The sequence below is a fragment of the Oncorhynchus masou genome, chromosome 3, assembly GCF_036934945.1.
Source record: "Oncorhynchus masou masou isolate Uvic2021 chromosome 3, UVic_Omas_1.1, whole genome shotgun sequence".
Classification (NCBI taxonomy): domain Eukaryota; kingdom Metazoa; phylum Chordata; class Actinopteri; order Salmoniformes; family Salmonidae; genus Oncorhynchus; species Oncorhynchus masou.
This window is the reverse complement of record NC_088214.1, coordinates 32,085,659-32,110,179: the sequence shown is the minus strand read 5'-3', so window position 1 is coordinate 32,110,179 and position 24,521 is coordinate 32,085,659. Positions and strand designations below refer to the sequence as shown.

At 43.0% G+C, this 24,521-nt stretch overlaps 1 protein-coding gene across 2 annotated transcripts; it reads left to right on the top strand.

The window, feature by feature from the left end:
- Positions 1 to 10,577: 10,577 nt before the first annotated feature.
- LOC135514759 (presequence protease, mitochondrial-like) lies at positions 10,578 to 24,203 on the top strand. Of its 2 annotated transcripts, none has more exons than XM_064938329.1 (27): positions 10,578 to 10,899; positions 11,064 to 11,240; positions 11,500 to 11,606; positions 11,823 to 11,974; positions 12,053 to 12,167; positions 12,264 to 12,360; positions 12,493 to 12,653; positions 12,892 to 13,018; positions 13,260 to 13,348; positions 13,547 to 13,675; positions 13,825 to 13,938; positions 14,029 to 14,125; positions 15,295 to 15,429; positions 15,696 to 15,834; positions 15,922 to 16,038; positions 16,320 to 16,449; positions 18,271 to 18,391; positions 18,500 to 18,576; positions 18,775 to 18,940; positions 19,104 to 19,204; positions 19,311 to 19,431; positions 19,997 to 20,053; positions 20,349 to 20,461; positions 20,657 to 20,779; positions 21,649 to 21,794; positions 22,230 to 22,332; positions 22,520 to 24,203. In XM_064938329.1, exons 2-27 carry the CDS (start codon positions 11,073 to 11,075, stop codon positions 22,611 to 22,613), a joined length of 3,099 nt encoding a protein of 1,032 aa, XP_064794401.1. In that variant the 5' UTR covers positions 10,578 to 10,899; positions 11,064 to 11,072; the 3' UTR covers positions 22,614 to 24,203. The 2 variants fall into 2 exon arrangements, with proteins under 2 accessions (XP_064794401.1, XP_064794409.1); XM_064938337.1 differs by having other exon boundaries at positions 10,579 to 10,899; positions 11,135 to 11,240.
- The last annotated feature ends 318 nt before the right edge of the window (positions 24,204 to 24,521 follow it).

Here is a 24,521-nt window from a genome sequence, read left to right as displayed (position 1 = left end):
AGGTGTGACGCTTGGCATTCAGGCCAAGAGTTCAATATCTTTGTTTCATCAGACCAGAGAATCTTGTTTCTTATGGTCTGAGAGTTCTTTAGGTTCCTTTAGGAAAACTCCAAGCGGGATGTCATGTGCCTTTTACTGAGGAGTGGCTTCCGTCTGGCCACTCTACCCCAAAGGCCTGATTGGTGGAGTGAGGCGGAGATTGTTGTCCTTCTGGAAGGTTCTCCCATCTCCACAGAGGAACTCTGGCGCTCTGTCGGAGTCACCATCAGGTTGTTTGTCACTTCCCTGACCAATGCCCTTCTACCCTAATTGCTCAGGTGGCCCCGGCGGCCAGCTCTAGGAACAGTTTTGGTGGTTCCAAACGTCTTTCATTTTAGAATAATGGTGGCCAATATGTTCAGTATGTAAACATTTTTTGGTACCCTTCCCCAGGTTTGTGCCTTGACACAATCCTGTCTCGGAGCTCTACTGACAATTCCTTCAACCTCATGGCTTGGTCTTTGCTCTGACATGCACTGTCAACTGCGGGACCTTATATAGACAGGTGTAGGCCTTTCCAAATCATGTCCAATTAATTTAATTTACCACAGGTGTACTCCAATCAAGTTGTAGAAACATCTCAAGCATGATCAATGGAAACAGGATGCAGCTGAGCTCAATTTCAAGTCTCATAGCAAAGGGTCTGTATACTTACAGTGGGGAAAACAAGTATTTGATACACTGACGATTTTGCAGGTTTTCCTACTTACAAAGCATGTAGATGTCTGTAATTTTTTATCTTAGGTACACTTCAACTGTGAGAGATGGAATCTAAAAATGTAAAAATCCAGAAAATCACATTGTATTGATTTTTAAGTAATTAATTTGCATTTTATTGCATGACATAAGTATTTGATACATCAGAAAAGCAGAACCTAATATTTGGTACAGAAACCTTTGTTTGCAATTACAGAGATCATACGTTTCCTGTAGTTTTTGACCAGGTTTGCACACACTGTAGCAGGGACTTTGGCATACTCCTCAATACAGACCTTCTCCAGATCCTTCAGGTTTCGGGGCTGTCGCTGGGCGATACAGACTTTCAGCTCCCTCCAAAGAATTTCTATTGGGTTCAGGTCTGGAGACTGGCTAGGCCACTCCAGGACCATGAGATGCTTCTTATGGAGCCACTCCTTAGTTGCCCTGGCTGTGTGTTTCGGGTCGTTGTCATGCTGGAAGACTCAGCCACGACCCATCTTCAATGCACTTACAGGTAATGAGTGGAGAACAGGAGGGCTTCTTAAAGAAAAACTAACAGGTCTGTGAGAGCCACAATTCTTACTAGTTGGTAGGTGATCAAATACTTATGTCATGCACTAAAATGCAAATTAATTACTGAAAAATCATGCAATGTGATTTTCTGGATTGTTGTTTTAGATTCCGTCTCTCACAGTTGAAGTGTACCTATGATAAAAAATTACAGACCTCTACATGCTTTGTAAGTAGGAAAACCTGCAAAATTGGCAGTGTATTGTCACGCCCTGTCGTAATATATTGTGTTTGTCTGCATTTATTTGGTCAGGCCGGGGTGTGACATGGGTTTATTGTGGTGTGTTTTGTCTTGGGGGTGTCTAGCATAGTCTATGGCTGTCTGGAGTGGTTCTCAATCAGAGGCAGGTGTTTATCGTTGTCTCTGATTGGGAACCATATTTAGGCAGCCATATTCTTTGAGTGTTTCGTGGGTGATTGTTCCTGTCTCTGTGTTTATTGTCACCAGATAGGCTGTATAGGTTTTTAGTTATTTCATGTCTAGTTCCTTTTATTAAAGAACATGAATAACCACCACGCTGCATTTTGGTCCGCTTCTCTTCCACCAGACGAAAGCCGTTACAGAATCACCCACCACAACAGGACCAAGCGGCGTGGTAACGTGCAACAGCAAAAGGAGCCGCAGGAGAAGCAACAGCGGCAGAAGGAGCAACAAAATCTGGAATACACAACTTGGGAGGAGATAGACAGGTGGGCGGTCGACCCAGGGAGAGTGCCAGAGCCCGCCTGGGATTCGATGGAGCTGTGTGCGGAAGGTTACGAGAGAATGAGGTTGGCGAAGCAAGCACGGCGGCGCGGAAGGAAGCCAGAGAGTCAGCCCCAAAAATTTATTAGGGGGGGGGCTCAGGGAGAGTGTGGCAGAGTCAGGAGTCAGACCTGAGCCAACTCTCCCTGTTTATCGTGAGGAGCCAAGGAGGAGACCAGAACCAGAGCCAGTGTTGGAGGTGAGCGAGGCAGAGACTGTGAAGGAGTTAATGGGGAGATTGGAGGAGAGAGAAATGAGGGAGTTGTTGTGTTGGTGCTTTAAGCATGAAATTCGCCCGACGGAGCGTGTCCACCTGGGTCAGCGCTCCATACTCGTTCTGAGGTGCGTGTTAGTCGGCTGGTGAAGATGGTGCCAGCCTCACGCACCAGGCCTCCTGTGCACCTTCCTAGCCTTGCATGTCCTGTGCCAGCACTGCTCTCAAGATCTCCAGTACGCCTTCACGGTCTAGCCCATCCTGTGCCACCTCCACACACCAGCCCTCCGGTGGCAGCTCTCCGCACCAGGCTTCCTGTGCGTGTCCCCGGCCCAGTAACACCAGTGCCAGCACCACGCATCGGGCCTACAGTGCGCCACTCCAGTGCTGCCCGAGCCTTCCTCCTCTCCTGCGCTGCCGGAGTCTCCCGCCTGTTCAGCGAAGCCAGAGCCTTCCTCCTCTACAGCGCTGCCGGAGTCTCCCGCATGTTCAGCGCAGCCAGAGCCTTCCTCCTCTCCTGCGCTGCTGGAGTCTCCCGCCTGTTTAGCGCTGCCAGAGCCTTCCGCCTCTACAGCGCTGCCGGAGTCTCCTGCCTGTTTAGCGCAGCCAGAGCTGTCAGTCTGCATGGAGCAGCCAGAGCTGCCAGTCTGCAAGGAGCTGCCAGTCTGCAAGGAGCTTCCAGTCTGCAAGGAGCTGCCAGTCTGCATGGAGCATCCAGAGCTGCCAGTCTGCAAGGAGCTGCCAGTCTGCAAGAAGCCGCCAGAGCTGTCAGTCAGCATGGAGCAGCCAGAGCCGCCAGTCAGCATGGAGCAGCCAGATCCGTCAGTCTGCCAGGATCCGCCAGTCAGCCAGACTCTTCCAGATCCGCCAGTCAGCCAGACTCTTCCAGATCCGCCAGTCAGCCAGACTCTTCCAGATCCGCCAGTCAGCCAGACTCTTCCAAAACTGCCAGTCAGCCAGACTCTTCCAGATCCGCCAGTCAGCCAGACTCTTCCAGATCCGCCAGTCAGCCAGGATCTTCCAGATCCGCCAGTCAGCCAGGATCTTCCAGATCCGCCAGTCAGCCAGGATCTTCCAGATCCGCCAGTCAGCCAGGATCTTCCAGATCCGCCAGTCAGCCAGGATCTGCCAGAACCGCCAGCCAGCCAGGATCTGCCAGTTAGCCAGGATCTTCCAGATCTGCCAGTCAGCCAGACTCTTCCAGATCTGCCAGTCAGCCAGACTCTTCCAGATCTGCCAGTCAGCCAGACTCTTCCAGATCTGCCAGTCAGCCAGACTCTTCCAGATCCGCCAGTCAGCCAGACTCTTCCAGATCCGCCAGTCAGCCAGGATCTGCCAGAACCACCAGCCAGCAAGGATCTCAGTGCTGAGCTTCCTCTCAGTGCCGAGCTTCCCCTCAGTGCCGAGCTTCCCCTCAGTGCCGAGCTTCCCCTCAGTGCCGAGCTTCCCCTCAGTCCCGAGCTTCCCCTCAGTCCCGAGCTGCCCCTCAGTCCCGAGCTGCCCCTCAGTCCAGTGGGGTTCTGGGTGAGGACTACTAGGCCATGGTCGGCGGCGAGGGTGGACTATCCTAGGACACGAGGAGGAGGGACTAAGACATTGATAGAGTGGGGTCCACGTCCCGCGCCGGAGCCGCCACCATGGACAGACGCCCACCCGGACCCTCCCCTATTGTTTTGATGTGCGTCCGGGAGTCCGCACCTTAGGGGGGTTCTGTCACGCCCTGGTCGTAATATATTGTGTTTGTCTGCATTTATTTGGTCAGGCCGGGGTGTGACATCGGTTTATTATGGTGTGCTTTGTCTTGGGGGTGTCTAGCATAGTCTATGGCTGTCTGGAGTGGTTCTCAATCAGAGGCAGGTGTTTATCGTTGTCTCTGATTGGGAACCAGATTTAGGCAGCCATATTCTTTGAGTGTTTCGTGGGTGATTGTTCCTGTCTCTGTGTTTATTGTCACCAGATAGGCTGTATAGGTTTTCACACATTTATTGTTTTGTTTAGTTATTTCATGTCTAGTTCCTTTTATTAAAGAACATGAATAACCACCACGCTGCATTTTGGTCCGCTTCTCTTCCACCAGACGAAAGCCGTTACATGTATCAAATACTTGTTCTCCCTACTGTATGTAAATAAGGTATTTCTGTTTTTTATTTTATGCATTTGAAAACATTTCTAAAAACCTGTTTTCTCTTTGTTATTATGGGGTATTGTGTTAAACGGAAGATGGACGCCACAAACAAGTTGTCACTGAAAAATACAATCGGCTGCAACTGTGTTAAAACCGGTTAAAACAGAGTACATATAGTAAGTGTGATTTTTGTATTTGGGCATTATTTTGACATGATATGAAAGTAGAGGGATTTATGTTTCCAGAACCATACCGCAAATGTTTTGCTTCCAGAGCCTATTCGCCTTTAAACAGAACTAGACATGTAAAGTCCTTGGACTATAAGGAGTAATGTTAGGCTCCTTTAGTCCATTATTGGGCTAAAGCAGCCCATGCAAAGCAAACTGGATCTGAGTGGGAGTTTCTCACTCACTGAATTCATCTTTGGGGAACTGTTCAATCTAAGGAGAATTGTCCACTAGAGTGAAGCACAGCTTAGTTAATAAAAGCAATGGGGGAAACTGGAGTGATACAGAAGCTAATGGTATCGAATTTGAAAATTCGGCTCTGATTAGTTATACATTTATTTATATTTTTTGCTCACAATTGAGGCTGCTGTGAATAGCCTACTTGAGATATACAGGACAGTTTTACATTTGAATGAAACAATTCCAACTGAGCCACAGAGGGATTTGAAAAAGCAAGATATTAAACTCTAGCAGTCTACCTGACTCGGAATATAGTGACTTTGCATGTTATCGACCTCTTGGCTCTCTCCAATTAACCTCAATCTCACAAGTGCTGTTCATTGTGCTCTTACAACATGGCTGATTTTTTTATATAGTGCCACAGCATGGTTTTTACTGTGTCTGAATAAAAAGAGAGCAGGACCCGGGGCCATTCGTCAGAGAGAGAATCCATCTGAGGTCTATATGTGTTGAGTGGCTGGGGGAGGATATCTGTCCTGATAATTGTCCCACTGAGATCAACTCTAATATTTCACACCAAACACATCAGGAGAGCGAGAGAGAGATGTGTTTGCGTGAAAGTGAGTGCATACTTGGTCAACCTAAAATGTTTGATTCTGCCCATTTACATTGGCTACTTGATGGTACCTGAGGGCTGGACATGGCACATCAAAACAGCAATAGCTCACAGGAGACAATATCAGAATCCTTATCAATACACTATCCTGCACAGATGCCTGAATGAAGATCTTGGATCCGGTGGAGACAGCCTTGTCCTGCGCAGCATTGGCCAAAACAACAGTGTGTGCTAGAGAGCACATTGTTTAGCACACCAGAAGCCTATATTTGAATATGATGCACTACAAACACTGAATATGATGCATTGCTACCTACTGCATATATATATATATATATATATATATATATATATATATATATATACAGTGCCTTGCGAAAAGTATTCGGCCCCCTTGAACTTTGCGACCTTTTGCCACATTTCAGGCTTCAAACATAAAGATATAAAACTGTATTTTTTTGTGAAAAATCAACAACAAGTGGGACACAATCATGAAGTGGAACGACATTTATTGGATATTTCAAACTTTTTTAACAAATCAAAAACAAAAATTGGGCGTGCAAAATTATTCAGCCCCCTTAACTTAATACTTTGTAGCGCCACCTTTTGCTGCGATTACAGCTGTATGACGCTTGGGGTATGTCTCTATCAGTTTTGCACATCGAGAGACTGAACATTTTTCACATTCCTCCTTGCAAAACAGCTCGAGCTCAGTGAGGTTGGATGGAGAGCATTTGTGAACAGCAGTTTTCAGTTCTTTCCACAGATTCTCGATTGGATTCAGGTCTGGACTTTGACTTGGCCATTCTAACACCTGGATATGTTTATTTTTGAACCATTCCATTGTAGATTTTGCTTTATGTTTTGGATCATTGTCTTGTTGGAAGACAAATCTCCGTCCCAGTCTCAGGTCTTTTGCAGACTCCATCAGGTTTTCTTCCAGAATGGTCCTGTATTTGGCTCCATCCATCTTCCCATCAATTTTAATCATCTTCCCTGTCCCTGCTGAAGAAAAGCAGGCCCAAACCATGATGCTGCCACCACCATGTTTGACAGTGGGTATGGTGTGTTCAGGGTGATGAGCTGTGTTGCTTTTACGCCGAACATAACGTTTTGCATTGTTGACAAAAAGTTCAATTTTGGTTTCATCTGACCAGAGCACCTTCTTCCACATGTCTGGTGTGTCTCCCAGGTGGCTTGTGGCAAACTTTAAACAACACTTTTTATGGATATCTTTAAGAAATGGCTTTCTTCTTACCACTCTTCCATAAAGGCCAGATTTGTGCAATATACGACTGATTGTTGTCCTATGGACAGAGTCTCCCACCTCAGCTGTAGATCTCTGCAGTTCATCCAGAGTGATCATGGGCCTCTTGGCTGCATCTCTGATCAGTCTTCTCCTTGTATGAGCGGAAAGTTTAGAGGGACGGCCAGGTCTTGGTAGATTTGCAGTGGTCTGATACTCCTTCCATTTCAATATTATCGCTTGCACAGTGCTCCTTGGGATGTTTAAAGCTTGGGAAATCTTTTTGTATCCAAATCCGGCTTTAAACTTCTTCACAACAGTATCTCGGACCTGCCTGGTGTGTTCATTGTTCTTCATGATGCTCTCTGCGCTTTTAACGGACCTCTGAGACTATCACAGTGCAGGTGCATTTATACGGAGACTTGATTACACACAGGTGGATTGTATTTATCATCATTAGTCATTTAGGTCAATATTGGATCATTCAGAGATCCTCACTGAACTTCTGGAGAGAGTTTGCTGCACTGAAAGTAAAGGGGCTGAATAATTTTGCACGCCCAATGTTTCAGTTTTTGTTATGTTAAAAAAGTTTGAAATATCCAATAAATGTCGTTCCACTTCATTATAGTGTCCCACTTGTTGTTGATTCTTCACAAAAAAATACAGTTTTATATCTTTATGTTTGAAGCCTGAAATGTGGCAAAAGGTCGCAAAGTTCAAGGGGGCCGAATACCTTCGCAAGGCACTGTGTGTGTATATATATACGATAGCATATATCTCTCTATTATTCATAGGAATACTTTGGTACATATTTCCTATATGATAATAACTTGGAGCTGATTTGCTGGTGTTCTTAGTCTTACGTCCAACAATAAAAAAAAATACATCTAAAAAACTTTGTCCCTCTCTGCTCAAGGCAAGCGGTTTCATGCCTCCAGCTCAAGGTCTCCTCATGCTGACCTCCAGCTCAAGGTCTCCTCATGCTGACCTCTAGCTCAAGGTCTCCTCATGCTGACCTCTAGCTCAAGGTCTCCTCATGCTGACCTCTAGCTCAAAGTCTCCTCATGCTGATATGGTGGAATAACTTCAGTTTGTTGTCATTGGAAATGCACATGATGACCCTGAGTGCATCAATCATATAAATTGCATTACATTACATTCAGACCCTCGTCAAAACAGTTGGCCTGGGTATACCAGTACAAGCCATATTTGTAGTGTGTGGGCAAATAGCCTAGTTTGAGACAAGTACTTGAAGCTTAATCACACTTTAACGTTAGGCTACAGATCTCTGCTAAAGTAATCATATGGAAACTGACCAAAATTGCAACATTTTGACTCAAACGTCCATAATTGGAAGACATGACCCTCTACCACCATCTGCTGGTAGACCAAGCAACTTACAGCCAGACTTTGAAATGGAAAGAGATTGTTTATCTCTAGCTAGATACTTTCTCTGCTGGGAACATAACTGGAAAGTGTGCACAAATGTAATAGTTTAAAATAAAAATGCAGTCTAAGTATTGACTATGGACGTGTTATGTTTTGAATACTTTACATTTATATCTGTACTCGCGGGAAGGTGTTTGTGAGTCGCACAAATGTTATCTTTTGTGCCCATTAAAACTATGACATCTCGTCTTAATCACCTTTTGGTGCAACAAAAACGGTTGAAAGAAGAACAGTCATCAAATTCACGAGTAATATCACAAACTCCTCAATTTAAAGGAACATGAATTCAAACACTCCCGCTTTTGAACAATGCCATCTTGGTCCACATGTTACCCTTCTTCTTCTTTGATATCATGGCAGTCCAAATATTTAAAGTGCATGGCACCACCTACTGTGCTGGAATGTACAATCAATTATGATCTGCCCAATTCTGTACTACCATTAAAAAAACTATGTTCAAAACCAAACAAATCCCGACTAACTTCTACCACACCCTCCACCTGCCCAAGCCCCCTACCCCATTAAACGTTATCTATCTCATACTGAAACACTCCAACCATAGGATTGTTCAGCATGTCAACAATCATTTCAGCTTTAACATTGGTTACCCCCAATATCTCTTTTACCGTCTCCAAAATAACCTTCAAACTGGCATTTCTGCTTTCCACAACCCAAGTCGTATTGATAACCTGCCCAATAGAAGCTATGAAGTCAACTTTATTCATTATTAAAGTGTCCTTTGACACCACACATTCATGAGCACAAGATTTATGAACAGGCCTCAAAACCGCGCCAGGACCAGCAGAAGCACAGCTCCGACAGTGTGTCCACTTACTACAGGAACATCCATGTAAGCTCAATCAGTCCACACTGTAGTTCTACTAATCTGTTTTACAGCCTCTGCATACGATGCAATATGACTGATTCTATATCGCACTTCTTGGCTGCCTTTCCTTCACTCTGCGGTCTATCTCATCCCAAACCATCTCGATAGGGTTGAGGTCAGGTGATTGTGGAGGTCAGGTCATCTGATGCAGCACTCCATCACTCTCCTTCTTGGTCAAATAGCCTGGAGGTCATTGTCCTGTTGAAAAACAAATGATCGTCCCACTAAGCGCAAACCAGATGGGATGGTGAATTGCTGCAGAATCACCAATAGTGTCACCATCCAAAGCACCCCCATACCATCACACCTCATCCTCCATGCTTCACAGTGGGAACCACACATGCGGAAATCATCCATTCACCTACTTTGTATCTCACAAATACATTTGGACTCGTCAGAGCAAAGGACAGATTTCCACTGGTCTAATGTCCATTGCTTGTGTTTCTTGGCCCAAGCAAGTCTCTTCTTCCTATTTGTGTCCTTTAGTAGTCGTTTCATTGCAGCAATTCGACCATGAAGGCCTGATTCACGCAGTCTCCTCTGAACAGTTGATGTTGAGATGTCTCTGTTACTTGAACTCTGTGAAGCATTTATTTGGGCAACAATTTCTGTGGCTGGAAACTCTAATGAACATATTCTCTGCAGCAGAGGTAACTCTGGGTCTTCTTTTCCTGTGGCGGTCCTCATGAGAGCCAGTTTCATCATATCACTTGAAGGTTTTTGCGACTGCATTTGAAGAAACTTTCAAAGTTCTTGATATTTTCCAGTTTGACTGACCTTCATGTCTTAAAGTAATGATGGACTGTCGTTTCTCTTTCCTTATTTGAGCTGTTCTTGCCATAATACGGACTTGGTATTTTACCAAATCTTCTGTATACCACCCCTACCTTGTCACAACACAACTTATTAGCTCAAACACATTAAGAAGGAAAGAAATTCCACAAATGAACTTTTAACAAGGCACATCTGTTAATTGAAATGCATTCCAGATGACTCCCTCATTAAAGTGGTTGAGAGAATGCCAAGAGTGTGCAAAGCTGTCATCAAGGCAAAGGGTGGCTACTTTGAAGAATCTCAAATATAACATATATTTTGGTTACACTTTCTTGGTTACAACATGTTTTCATGTGTGTTATTTCATAGTTTTGATGTCTTCACTATTATTCTACAATGTAGAAAATAGTAAAAATAATGAAAACCCCTGGAATGAGTAGGTGTGTCCTAACCTTTGACTGGTGCTGTATGTCTTTCTACTACAGACCATTCCGATCCTTGACCCTCATCCTCCCGCTCCATATCATCAGAATTAACACCCAAACATGTTCTCCACTTCGTCCGCGCTACTCGCTGCACGCTAGCTACGTCCCGAACCACGTGTTGCCAGGGTTAGTTATAAATATTTGGTGTTGCCCGAACATTTCCGTACGTCATGGCGTTGTAACTGTCGTCATACCACGTTTACCCAATCATATCGGATGTTCTTACCTCCTTAGCCAATAGAAAGTTAAGTTGTACAACACTGAAAGTCTAGTCCATCAACTCTAAATAGCAAGCCGCAGTTTATGTAGATCTATCAACAACCTGAACCCACGCATACTAATATCAATGGGTGACTTGGGTCAACACATGTATTCGTTTGTCATTGCGCAGTTGACGCAACGTTGACATTGTCCACTTCAATTTCCGTGTGTCAACTAGCTACAACAGTATTGTCGGCATGAGAGGACATGGATGTGTAACTAACCAAAACGTGATTATTATGTTTTAATAGTACAGCTGTTCTGAGCGTAGTATTTTGATATGCATGTGTACGGATAAATACCCATTATATTTATTGTCGCTAAATTAAGGAAATAATGTTTAGGCAGAGTAAAACCGTTCTCCAGAAACTTCGATCTTTAAGGTGAGTAATGTAACGTTAGCTAGCTAGCCTGTCAGCTAGCCAGTTAAATACTGTAACGTTATATTCAAACACCTTTCCTTCAGTGGTGTCAAGTATATCGATGCTTTCCTTACACGTAGGTAAACCTGTACAGCTGTATTCTTGCTCTGTGTTCTGCTGTCTAGAAAGACACAATGTATAACGTGATGCAACAGCTGATGCAAGCCAGCAATGGTCTCTCTCTTGGCAAATCCAGTTTCCAGGGGCATAATCCATCATGGAGGTTCAGGAGCACCCCAGCAACAGAGAGGGCATTGCAGTACCAGGCAGGACAGAAGATCCATGGCTTCACAGTCAAGGAGGTGAAATGACCAAGTTATCACATTATTCACAACTGTGTATCTCGGTCATGGTCCTGTTTAGCCCTAGCACTAAAACACCTGATTCCACTAATCAAATACAAAAACAAAAATGTGCATCCCTTTGGGACCCTAGGATGGAAAAACACCAATCCACAACAAAAAGATTACCCCGATTCTGATCATCTTCACATACAGTTTTAGTCAAGGGTTAGCGCAAGGTAATAACCCTAATGTGAATTATCTTCCTCTATTTCTGCAGGTGGTTACTGTTCCTGACCTGTTCCTTACAGCTGTCAAACTGACCCATGACAACACAGGCGCCCAGTATCTACACGCAGCTAGAGATGACAAAAACAATCTCTTTAGGTAATAATCCCACATTTGTGGGATTGTGCTTTATTTGGATTAGGTCAAATGTAGCCTTGTCCCCAGGCTCAATTGCTACCGTGACAGAGAGAGAGAGCGGGCTGGTGGAAAAGATTAGATCAAATTAAATGTTTAGTTTAATAACAAAATACTTATTTTAAGACAATGCTTTTTGTAATGACAGTGTTTCCTTCTCTTGTCCTAACACCTTTGCAGTGTTCAGCTCAGGACGACCCCGATGGACAACACAGGGGTCCCACACATCCTGGAACACACAGTGTTGTGTGGCTCAGAGAAGTACCCCTGCAGGGACCCCTTCTTCAAGATGCTCAACAGATCACTCTCCACCTTCATGAATGCATTCACAGGTGTGTATGTGTGTGGTGTGTGTGTGTGTGTGTGAGAGAGAGAGAATGGTGTCTAAAATCATTGTTTTTCATTCACAGCCAGTGATTTCACCATGTATCCATTCTCCACACAAAACGGGAAAGACTTCCAGAATCTCCTCTCCGTGTATCTGGATGCAGTGTTTTTCCCTTGTCTGGGGGAACTAGATTTTCGGTAAGTGTGATGTTTAAATAGATGCCTCTTTAATCATAATCGGTGACATCAGAAGTCTGCCATTAACACCCTTGTCCTCAATGGGTTTCATTAAAGGCAGGAGGGATGGAGATTGGAGAATGAAAACCCTACAGATCCTAGTTCCCCTTTGGTCTTCAAAGGAGTTGTCTTCAATGAAATGAAGGGTGCTTTTGTGAGTTATTTCTTTCCAAATTATTAATAGCTAGAGAATTAGGCTATGTTAATTACAGAATCATTTGCTCAGGAGATGGACAAATGGATGTCATATTGGAGTCTTACATTTCCTCTCTCTATGTGATTTCAGTCAGACAATGAGCAAGTGTATGCCCAGCACCTCCAGAACAAGCTGTATCCTGACCACACATATGGTGTGGTGTCTGGAGGGGAACCTCTGGCCATCCCTGACCTCTCCTGGGAGCAACTCAAGCACTTCCACGCCACACACTACCACCCCAGCAACGCAAGGTACAGTCTAACATGCTGCCACACTAGCTACTGCTCCATACTAGCAACACATTGTAAAGTACATTGTGATACACCATGACCTGTACAGTACACTGTCACATATTACCACTTAGCAATGCACGGCACAACACACTGTCACACACCCCAATATTAAATACTCGGTACAGTCGCACTGTGTCTTGTCACACAACTCTGTTGGGCCTTGGCAGTAACAGGGTTTCCCTTTTCTGCTCCTCAGGTTCTTTACCTACGGGGACCTGCCCTTAGAGCAGCACCTGAAACAGATCCATGAGGAGGCTCTGTCCAAGTTTGAACGCACTGAGCCTGACACTGCTGTCCCTAACCAAGTCCACTGGGACAGGCCTGTGAGTCTTCCCATTTAGTATCATTGTAGCTCAGTCAGTACCAGCTATCAGATATTAGTTAATTCATTATCAGTTTGAATACATTTCACTGTAATTTCTTATTTGAATGATCTTGATGATAAGGTGCTGTTTGATAATGTTTTGATGTCTTTTTTTATGTGTGAAGCCAAATGTAAATTTCCACATTGTGTGGACAATAAATCTTTTATAATTCCTGTAATTCTATTTGATTTGTCCACAGAGAGAGGACCATGTGACCTGCAGTCCCGATGTTATGGCGCCTGATGCAGCCAAACAGAACACACTGTGTATGAGCTACCTGCTTGGAGAGTATGTAATGCTGATCTACTACAACACTAACAGTTGTTTCTCTAAAATTGTGTCTGGGATAGTATACATTGTTCAGTTTTAAAGCGACTGTAACCTCTATTGGTGCATACTGTGATTTCCACATGCATTTTGGTCATTTAACTTGAAATCAGTAAGTGATAATGTAGTGGTGTCACTCATGTGTTCTTCTCTCTGCAGTATCACAGATACATTTGAGGGCTTCACCCTGAGTCTGATGTCCTCTCTGATGATTTCTGGACCTAACGCTCCCTTCTACAAGGCCCTTATAGAACCCAAGATAGGAACAGACTTTTCTTCTGTAGTAGGGTAGGTTCAAGTGGGAGGCGTTTAGAACTTGTTACACGAGAACAACATTGTCATAGAATGCTGGGGTGCAATGTAAGAAATGTTGTTTTAAAGTGTTTGCCTTTTAAGTGGAACAGTATATACTTAATTTACCGGTGTATATTTTTCAGATATGATGGGAGCACCAAAGAGGCATCGTTCAGTATTGGCTTACAAGGAATGGCCGAAGAAGATACCGAGAAAGTCAAGCAAATCATCATCCAAACCTTTGATGAAATCATTGCGTAAGTGCACTTGCTGCTAATGTTTCTTGTAACTTTTGTCATCACAATAATGCCGTTTCATCTAACTGTATTTCCCTCCTAACGGTCCAGTAATGGATTTGAGGAGGAGAGGATAGAGGCCCTGCTTCATAAGATTGAGATCCAGATGAAACATCAGTCTACCAGCTTCGGCCTGTCTCTGGCCTCGGTGAGTACAGTACAAGGCCACAGCATGACTTGTGCCTTCCCTGTGCTTTAACCATGAACAAGTCCTTGTCAAGTCCCTAAACCCCCCCCCCTTTCACCCTAAACAGAGATTAAATGTGCAGGGAATGACATTGTACATTGAGCTCCTAAAGTATTTGGACAGTGACACATTATTTGTTGTTTTGATTCTGTTCTCCAGCACTTTGGATTTGAAATAATACAATGACTATGAGGTTAAAGTGCAGACTGTCACCTTTTAATTTTAGGGTATTTTCATCAATATCGATATTTTCATCAACTGTTCCGAAATTACAGGACTTTTTGTACATAGTCCCCAATTTTTTAGGAGACAAAAAGTATTAGGTCAAATGTACTTTTTTTTTTTTTTACGACGACGACCTAACCCGGACAACGCTGGGCCAATTGTGTGCCACCCTATGGGACTCCCAATCACGGCCGGTTGAGATACAGTCTGGAATTGAACCATGGCATATAATGATGCCTCTAGCACTGAGATGCAGTAAAAGTTAAGTATTTGATCCCATATTCATAGCACGCAATGACTACATCAAGCTTGTGACTACAAATTTGTTAGGATGCATTTGCTGTTTCTTTTGGTTGTTTTTCAGATTATTTGGTGCCCAATGTGTCATTTTGGAGTCACTTTATTTGTAAATATATGTTTCTAAACACTTCTTCTAAAATATGTTTCTAAACACTTCTACATTAATATGGATGCTACCAATGTTATGGATAATCCTGAATGAATTGTGAATAATGATGAGTTGGGAAGTTAGATGCACAAATTGTATCATTTCAAATCCAAAGTGCTGGAGTACAGAGACAAAACAACCAAAAATGTATCACTGTCTCAATGCTTTTGTAGCTCACTGTATATATAGACAGACTCAAGAATGTACACATAACCATAGTGACTGTCCTGTGAGTACTCCTGTATACAGCATGACCTCTGGTAAGCTTAGTATTCCGTTAGTCAGCACCTCTCTAACTATGTTGGTGTTTTGTGTGGGTCAACTCATGCTTACTTGTCTCTGCCGTACATAACTTCCTGCTGGAACCACGATGGACACACACAAACACACACACCTGGGCAGCTCTTATGTACAGTGTAATCATGTTTCACCCTGTATGTTGTCTCTCTGCTAACAGTACATAGCTTCCTGTTGGAACCATGATGGAGACCCGGTTCAGCTGCTGAAGATCTGCGACAGTGTGACCCAGTTCAGACAGGCCTTGAAGGACAACCCTCGCTTCCTCCAGGAGAAAGTCGTGCACTATTTCAAGGTGAGTAACCAGACAGGAGAAAATAAGTTGAGTTTTAAATTTCAGTATAGACAGCATCTAAATCTGAATTACGTATGTAACAGGAAATTCAACAAAACAAATCAATAAAGGAGATTCAGCAGTCTAATCAAGGAAGTTGAGAAGTTATCGTGCAGGGGTCATAGACCATGGTGTTGTTGAAAGCAGAACATGACATCATCAGTGTAATAATGTCATTCACATTATTTAGTGTTGTGGTCATGAGTGTCATGTTTGTGCCTGTGTAGGATAATACTCACAGACTGACTCTGTCTATGAGTCCTGATGAGGCGTACCTGGAGAAACAGGTCAAAGCAGAGGAGGAGAAACTCCAGAAGAAGATACAGGCTCTGTCTGAGAGTGACAAGAAAGACATCTATGAGAAAGGTCAGTTCTACGTCTATAAAGGAGAATAGAGAGACTCATTGACTTGATTATGAAAACATGTTTTATTTTGTGTTGTTTTCAATTCAGGTCTTGAGCTGCTATCGATTCAGAGCCAGACCCAGGATGCTTCATGTCTCCCTGCCCTGAACGTATCTGATATTGAGCCAACGATAGCAGTCACACATGTGGAGATGGGCACTGCAGGTACAGTACTTACTGTATTAATGGATACATGCTGACGCTACACTCTAGTTACTCTGGGTTCTGAGATTACACTCTAGTCCACCCAGTCTGTCTGTTTTGATAGACTAAACCCCTCATTTAAAACAACATGCACGGTACTATGGATACGTGTTGATGTATAAACTCTGTAGCTCCCTGGAGAATCAGTCCTTGAAGTTCAACGTTAGGACACTCAGGTCATTTGTCTCATGGTTTTGCCTACCTTTGACATTTGTCCTGTTCTACTCTCTTCACCCCACTAGGAGGAGTGCCAGTACAGTACTGTGAGCAGCCCACCAATGGCATGGTCTACTTCAGAGCTATGTGTAGTCTCAACAGCCTCCCTGAGGACCTCAAACTATACGTGCCCCTCTTCTGCAGTGTCATCACCAAGTGAGTCCAGAACCAATATGATATGAAAGATCATGTGTGTATTGTCCAGAAGCTTTAGCTCGTGTGGTTTCATATACATGTGTTGAAGGTAGAGGTCGACCGATTATGATTTTTCAAGCCAATACCGATTAATCAATCAATTGTATATATATTTGCAATAATGACAATTACAACAATACTGAATTAACAATTAACCCTTGTATTATATTAAGTCAAAATAAACAAATAAAATCTATTTAGTCTTAAATAAATAATGAAACATGTTCAATTTGGTTTAAATAATGCAAAAACGCAGTGTTGGAGAAGAAAATAAAAGTGCAATATGTGCCATGTAAAAAAAGCTAACTTTTAAGTTCCTTGCTCAGAACATGATAACATATGAAAGCTGGTGGTTCCTTTTAACATGAGTCTCCAATATTCCCAGGTAAGAAGTTTTAGGTTGTAGTTATAGGAATTATGACGCGTCGACTATCTCTCTCACTACCATTGTATTTCATATACCTTTAACTATTGGATGTTCTTATAGGTACTTTAGTATTGCCAGCCTAATCTCGGGAGTTGATAGGCTTGAAGTCATAAACAGCGCTGTGCTTCAAGCATTGCTAAGAGCTGCTCGCAAACGCAGTAAAGTGCTTTTTGAATGAATGCTTACGAGCTTGCTGCTGCCTACCACCGCTCAGTCAGACTGCAGACTGCTCTATCAAATATCAAATCATAGACTTAATTATAATAAACACACCGAAATATGAGCCTTTGGGCAGCAATATGGTCAAATCCAGAAACTATCAATTTGAAAACAAAACGTTTATTCTTTCAGTGAAATACGGAACCGTTCCGTATTTTATCTAACGGGTGGCATCCATAAGTATAAATATTGCTGTTACATTGCACAACCTTCAATGTTATGTCATAATTATGTAAAATTCTGGCAAATTAATTCCGGTCTTTGTTAGGAAGAAACACAGTTTCACAGCCAGGCGGCCCAAACTTGTTGCATATCCCCTGACTCTGCTTGCACTGAATGTAAGAGAAGTGACAATTTCCCTAGTTAATATTGCCTGTTAACATGCATTTATTTGAATTAAATATGCAGGTTTAAAAAAATATACTTCTGTGTATTGATTTTAAGAAAGGCATTGATGTTTATGGTTGGGTACATTTGTGCAACGTATGTGCTTTTTCGCGAAAGCTCTTTTGTTAAGTCACCCCCATTTGGCAAAGTTGAAGTAGGCTGTGATTCGAAGATACATTAACATGCACCGCATTGATTATGTGCAACGCAGGACAAGCTAGTTAACCGAGTAATATCATCAACCATGTGCTGTTAACTAGTGATTATGTGAAGATTGATTGTTTTTTATAAGATGAGTTTAACGCTGGCTAGCAACTTACCTTGGCTCTTTGCAGCCACAAGGTCCTTTTGATGCTGCACCCGCGTAACAGGTGGTCAGCCTGCCAGGCAGTTTCCTCATGGATTGCAATGTAATCGGCGTCCAAAAAGGCTGATTACTGATTTGTTATGAAAACAACTTGAAATCGGCCCTAATTAATCGGTCTACATCTAGTTGGAGGTAATGGAGGTAGTTGCAATTGTAATACTATTGAGCTTTTGTCTTGAGAATGTGTGTCAGCCTGGGTTACTGAGGTGATTGTGAGATGGCGTGCTGTGTTGGCTGTTAGGTCAGTAGGATTTGTGAAAAGGTCATGGGAGTGTGTGTTCTTTTTTGATGGGATGTAAGGTGAATATGATAAGGAGTGTGTGTTGTTCCCGTTTGGCTGTAATGTGAAACGTATGATAATTTAGACGGTGTGTTATTTCAGGATGGGCTGTGGAGGGCTGGACTACAGGCAGCAGGACCAGCAGATGGAGCTGAAAACAGGAGGCATGTCCATCTCCACATCAGTCAACCCTGACTACTCTAACATGGATATGTATGAACAGGTCAGTCCCCAGCCAGTCAGTCACCATAAAGCCTAGTTTATACCCTACACAAGTACGCAATGCAATAAGCTACAAGACAGAGCATTCTCAATCACCTCTGATTCACAGGGAGTCCTCCTTTCATCTTCCTGCCTGGAGAGGAATCTTCCTGATATGTTTCACCTGTGGAGTGACATATTCAACAGGTAGGTTCACATGTCAATTAGAATAATACAGTGGAACAGTAATACATGGTTATATGTTCTTCTCAGATAATTATCAAACTTTAAATTATCCATCTATCACTAATGATCCACATGTCCATTGTTTTCTAATAAGTCATTTGATATTATTTGAGCCCTTGTCCCTCTGCTCTGCTCTGACCCTTGCACTTTGACCCACAGCCCGCACTTTGATGACGAGGAGCGTCTGCGTGTTCTGGTCATGATGTCGGCTCAGGAACTGGCCAATGGGATATCTAATTCTGGTCACATGTATGCCATGACACGGGCAGCTCGCAACCTTACCCCAACAGGAGAACTACAGGAGACCTTCGGAGGGATGGAGCAGGTGAGAGGGGGGAGTCAGACCATGTAACCTGAGGGTCTACAAGCACAGAAAAAGCACTAATGACGAAGGACACTGGTATTGTACCCTCTGAATGAGAATATAATGCACTTCTGTACCCTCAAATGAAAGAAATCTCAGGTATCTTGTGTATCTTGAATATCAGGTCAAGTTTATGAAGAGGGTCGCAGAGATGCCAGACCTCACCCAAGTTCTACGGACACTTCCTAGAATCAAGAGACACATTCTCAACCCACTGAACATGAGGTGGGTAAAGTCTTTACACGTGACAGTTACTTATCAAAGGTTAAGATATTACTATGATTTCTCTATGTTGACTTTACGTAAAGTGTTTTACAACTTCTTTGGACAGATGTGCGGTTAACGCAACACCGCAGAAGATGTCTAATGCCGCTGGACAGTTGGATAACTTAATGTGTAACGTTTCTTCCAATAAGAAGGATCGCAAACCAGTCCATTCCAATATCACTGAGGTATGAGTTTGTTACACTATCTTGGTACTGTACTGAGACTGCACTATAACCAATTGAAATGAGTACTGTGGGTTTGTCCCAAGTAGCACCCTATTCCCTACATAGTATGCTATTTTTGTGTCACGTCTGCCCCCCCCCCCCTGGTGCTTGAGGGCACCAAGCTGCCCTGCATCACGCACTTCTATCATCCATTACGCACACCAGCCTTCCCTCGTCACGAGCAGCAGCGACATTGGACTCACTCCATCACCTGTTATTACCTCCCCTATATTTGTCAGTTCCCCAGCTCTGTTCCCCGCTTCTGCATTGATTGTCTTTCCTTTGTGTTACCTGTTTACTGACGCTGTTCCTGTCTCGTTCCATGTCCGTTATTTATTAAATGTTTTACTCCCCGTACCTGCTCCGTCTCTTCAGCATCATTCCATGTGACATTTTGATCAGAGTCCATAGGAATCTGGTCAAAAGAAGTGCGCTGTGTAGAGAATAGGGTCGCATTTGGGACGAAGCCTGTATTTCACTGTGAGTTGACAGGATTTTTCATTCACTTTTCTTTTGATCCTAACAGAGACCTCTTGACCCACTGGCACCCCCTGGATCTGGCCCAAGCAGAAAACTTGTCTCTGTGCGTATCGCCTCCACTTTTAACCTAGGGCACGGGGCCGTATGTACTGTATAGAGCATACATACTGATTTAGGATCAGTTTTGCCTTTTAGATCACAATGAATAAGATTACATGGTGGACAGGGGACCTGATCCTAGATCAGCACTCCGACTCTCAGACGCTTGATCCCATACAGCCCCTGAACATTAGTTTGATCTTACTATCATTGGTCTCTGACCAATGGTCTTCATTGGTCCCTGACCTCCATATTCTACCATTGAGCTAATGTGAGTGTGTTTGATCATCCCCACACAGGAGCCGAACTTCAAGCCCTGCCAGATGAAGACATTTTTCCCAATGCCCTTCCCAATCAACTTTGTCAGCGAGTGTATCCGCACCGTGCCCTTCACCCATGAGGACTGTGCCAGGTGACTGTCTTAATACTGTGTTAAGCTATCGCCCTAGTAGTTCATGTTCCATGTCTTTCCATACCCTCTCAGATCCATGTTTACATTTTACTAGGGTTTCAAACTCTGGCTACTTTAGAAAATGCACGAAATCCAGAATCCTTCAACCGGGGTTTCTGGAAAACTTTCCCATGCTCTTCCCCCTCTCTCCCTCAGCCTGAATATCCTGGCCCGGATGATGACATCTAAGTACCTGCATGGAGAGATCAGAGAAAAGGGTGGGGCCTACGGTGGGGGGGCCAGGATGGGAGGAGGACTATTCACCTTCTATTCATACAGGTGTGTAGTGTATTAATGTACTGCAATAAGACAGGATTATATTGTACTCAAACCGGTTTTAACAGTTGTTAACCAGATTAAAACATGACTCACTGTCGAAAGAAAATCTCCAAAACTGGAACTTTTCAGGAAATGGAAAATAATACATGTAATCACAAAACATTGGAACTATTTTGAATGCATTTTGTTTTATCTTAGAGTCGTGAAATTGTTAGCTTTTACTCTGTTTATTTAGTACCTAACGGACAACTAGGAAAAGCTAAAAACCAAGTTTATTCACCCAATGGGTCAGAGAGCTGAACAGACAAAGACATGTTCCCACATGTGCATGTATATATACCCCACTTTAGGTGGAGTCTTCTCCTTTTCTTTGAACATTACATCTTCATTGCTAGGCAGGAAGTTAAGTGACGTGGGTAATAAACTGTTCCTTCTCCCTTCATGTGACCTGACGTCAGCCCCCATTCCTCACTAATCCACAGCTATCCACCCTTATCAGTGACCACCACCATGTGATTGCCTTTCCCTTCCTCAGTAACATTCCAAGCCCCTGACTCATTCAACCTTTATTGACCCACCATATACATTCCTCCTACAGATAACCATTCACTTCTGATCTAGCAAGTATTTCAAATTACAACCCAACAACTGAAACCAGACTGTGGCCCTTCTCCTTACCTTAGGATACCTGATGTCTAACAATAACATGTTCTGACAGACCGTAAACGTTCTGCATTTCATATTTCACGTTTAGAAATCTGAACCTATCAAAATGTACATTAAGGAGAGTTATTTAATAAAAATGATTGTACATTTTTGCATTCGATAACTTCTCCTATTTAATTTGCATGTCCCTGTGTTTATTTCAGAGACCCCAACACGGTGCAGACTCTGTCAGCGTTCCGTAAGGGTGTGGACTGGGCCATATCAGGACAGTTTACCCAGCAGGACATCAATGAGGCCAAGCTGTCCGTGTTCTCAGCCGTGGACTCCCCCGTCGCCCCCTCCGATAAAGGTAGAGCACCATATTCCCTATTTAGTGCACTACTTTTGACCAGAGACCTATGAGTAGCCCTATATGCCATGGTTTAAAGTAGTGCACTAGGTAGGGAATAAGGTCCCATTTGGGACTCACAAAGAGGCTTCCATACTGAATAGAAATCCCACTGGATGACAAATACTACAGCTGACAAAAGATGGGCCCTTCCTTATCTCTCCTGGAGTTGTCCCAGCTCTCAACCTCTTTACCTGACATTTAACATGCTGTTCGTTTATGTCCTGTTAACTTTTACTGTACATGAGGACAGCACTGGACACATTTACAGTGTCTACAAAGAGATGCATTGCATTAGAGACTTCTAAATGACATGTTATAAATGGACCAAAACAAAGAGATGAAATAGACAGACTGTCAATCCATGTCTTGACACATCACACCACCGTGTTGCAGGTATGGGCCGCTTCCTGAGTGGAATCACAGACGAGCTGAAACAGGCCCACAGAGAGAGACTCTTTGCTGTCACAGACAAGAACATTGTCGATGTTGCTGGCAGGTAATATCATTTCAAGTGTTGAATTTGTAATATAGATATGAACCTGTCTTTTGAGTGCTCCAACTACAGTTTACCATGAATTTGTATTTTTTGAAGTTGTCCACAGGTAAGCCATATTATTGGACTGAATAAAATGTTATATGCAGAGAATGGCCATTTTAATATTTTGGATTTCTGTTTAACACAGGTACCTTGGCATTGGACAAAGGACATGTGGAGTTGCTATTCTGGGCCCTGAGAATGACATCATCAAGAAAGACCCCTCGTGGGTGGTAAAATAACCAGACATAGAATTATCCACTTTTCTATTTTACAATTAAGCGACTTCAGAGGCACTGTGTCATAACATGGTGAACATCAATGTTACTTGATTGTCCTGAATAACTGGACTGTGTCCAGTAATAATATATATTGAATTGTATTAAATTAACCAGAAAGTCTATTTGGTTTTTGGGCAAAAATGGAATGAGCACAACAGAAAACAGGTGCTCCGATAGATAACATTATGCCTAACCTCACCTCGATACCATATTCATAATATACAACTATGACAACATACATTTAATTTATTGGTGTACTTTCTAGACATAGACTCACCTCTGGTTTCTAAATGTCTGTACAAGGATGGTCTATTGAAATACTGTATTTCCATAGGGTACGTATAATGAATACTGAACAAAAATATACAACACAACATTTAAAGTGTTGGTTTCATGAGCAGAAATAAAAGATCAGACATTTTCCATTCTCATAAAAAAAAGACATTTCTCTCAAAAAATGTGCTTACTTCCCGTTTAGAGAGCATTTCTCCTTTGCCAAGATAATCCATCCACCTGACAGCTGTGGCATATCTAGAATCAGCATTATTCATGATTAAACCGATAATGACATAGGTGCACCTTGTTCTGAAGACAATAAAAGGCCACTTTAAAATGTGCAGTTTTTTCACACAACACAATTCCACAGATGTCTCAAGTTTTGAGGGAGCATGCAATTGACATTCTGACTGCAGGAATGTCCACCAGAGCTGTTGCCAGAGAATTTAATGTAAATTTCTCTTCCATAAGCCACCTCCAACGTCATTTTAGAGAATTTGGCAGTATGTCCAACCGGCCTCACAACAGCCGAGCCGACCACGTGGAACCACACCAGCCCAGGACCTCCACATCCGGCTTCTTCACCTGCGGGATGGTCTGAGACCAGCCACCCAGACAGCTGATGAAACTACAAAACCAAAGTATTTCTGCACAAACTGTAAGAAACTCTCTGGGAAGCTCATCTGCATGCTTGTCATCCTCACCAGGGTCTTGACCTGACTGCAGTTCGGCGATGCTCGCCTTCAAGGGCTATTTTCAGCATGATAATGCATGGCCCCATGTCGCAAGGATCTGTACACAATTCCTGGAAGCTGAAATTTTCCAACTTCTTCCATGGCCTGCATACTCACCAGACATGTCACCTATTGAGCTTGTTTGGTGTGCTCTGGATGACGTGTAATGACAGCGTGTGTTACAGTTCCCGCCAATATCCAGCAACTTCACACAGCCATTCAAGAGGGGGATAACATTCCTCAGGCCACAATCAACAACCTGATCAACTCTATGTGAAGGAGACGTGTCGCGCTACATGAGGCAAATGGTTTTCTGATCCACGCCCCTACTTTTTAAAATTTATTTTAAGGTATCTGTGACCAACAGATGCATATCTGTGTTCCCAATCATGTGAAATCTGTAGATTAGGGCCTAATTTATTCATTTTGATTTTCCTTACGAACTGTAACTCAAGTCAAATTTTTGATATTATTATTATTTGATATTTTTGTTCAGTGTTTGTATAAAATATGACCATTAAATTCTCACATTGTAATATAACGTGTCATTTATGATATACTGTACCAATCAAAAGTTTGGATACACCTACTCATTCAATGGTTTTTCTTTATGTTTACTATTTTCTGCATTGTAGAATAATAATGAAGACATTAAAACTATTAAATAACACATGGAATCATGTAATAACCAAAAAAGTGTTAAGACAAATCAAAATATATTTTATATATGAGATTCCTCAAAGCAGCCACCCTTTGCCTTGATGACAGCTCTGCACACTCTTGGCAAAGCTACACCTTATGGTACAGTGGGGACTGTAAAGCAACACAAACATAGGCACAGACACATGCATACACACAC

Coding starts and splice junctions, on each gene's coding strand:
- LOC135514759 (XM_064938329.1), top strand. CDS start 11,073: ATGTATAACGTGATGCAACAGCTGATGCAAGCCAGCAATGGTCTCTCT. Junction 11,975..12,052: donor CTTCATGAATGCATTCACAG/GTGTGTATGTGT, acceptor TTTCATTCACAG/CCAGTGATTTCACCATGTAT. Junction 12,654..12,891: donor TACCACCCCAGCAACGCAAG/GTACAGTCTAAC, acceptor TCTGCTCCTCAG/GTTCTTTACCTACGGGGACC.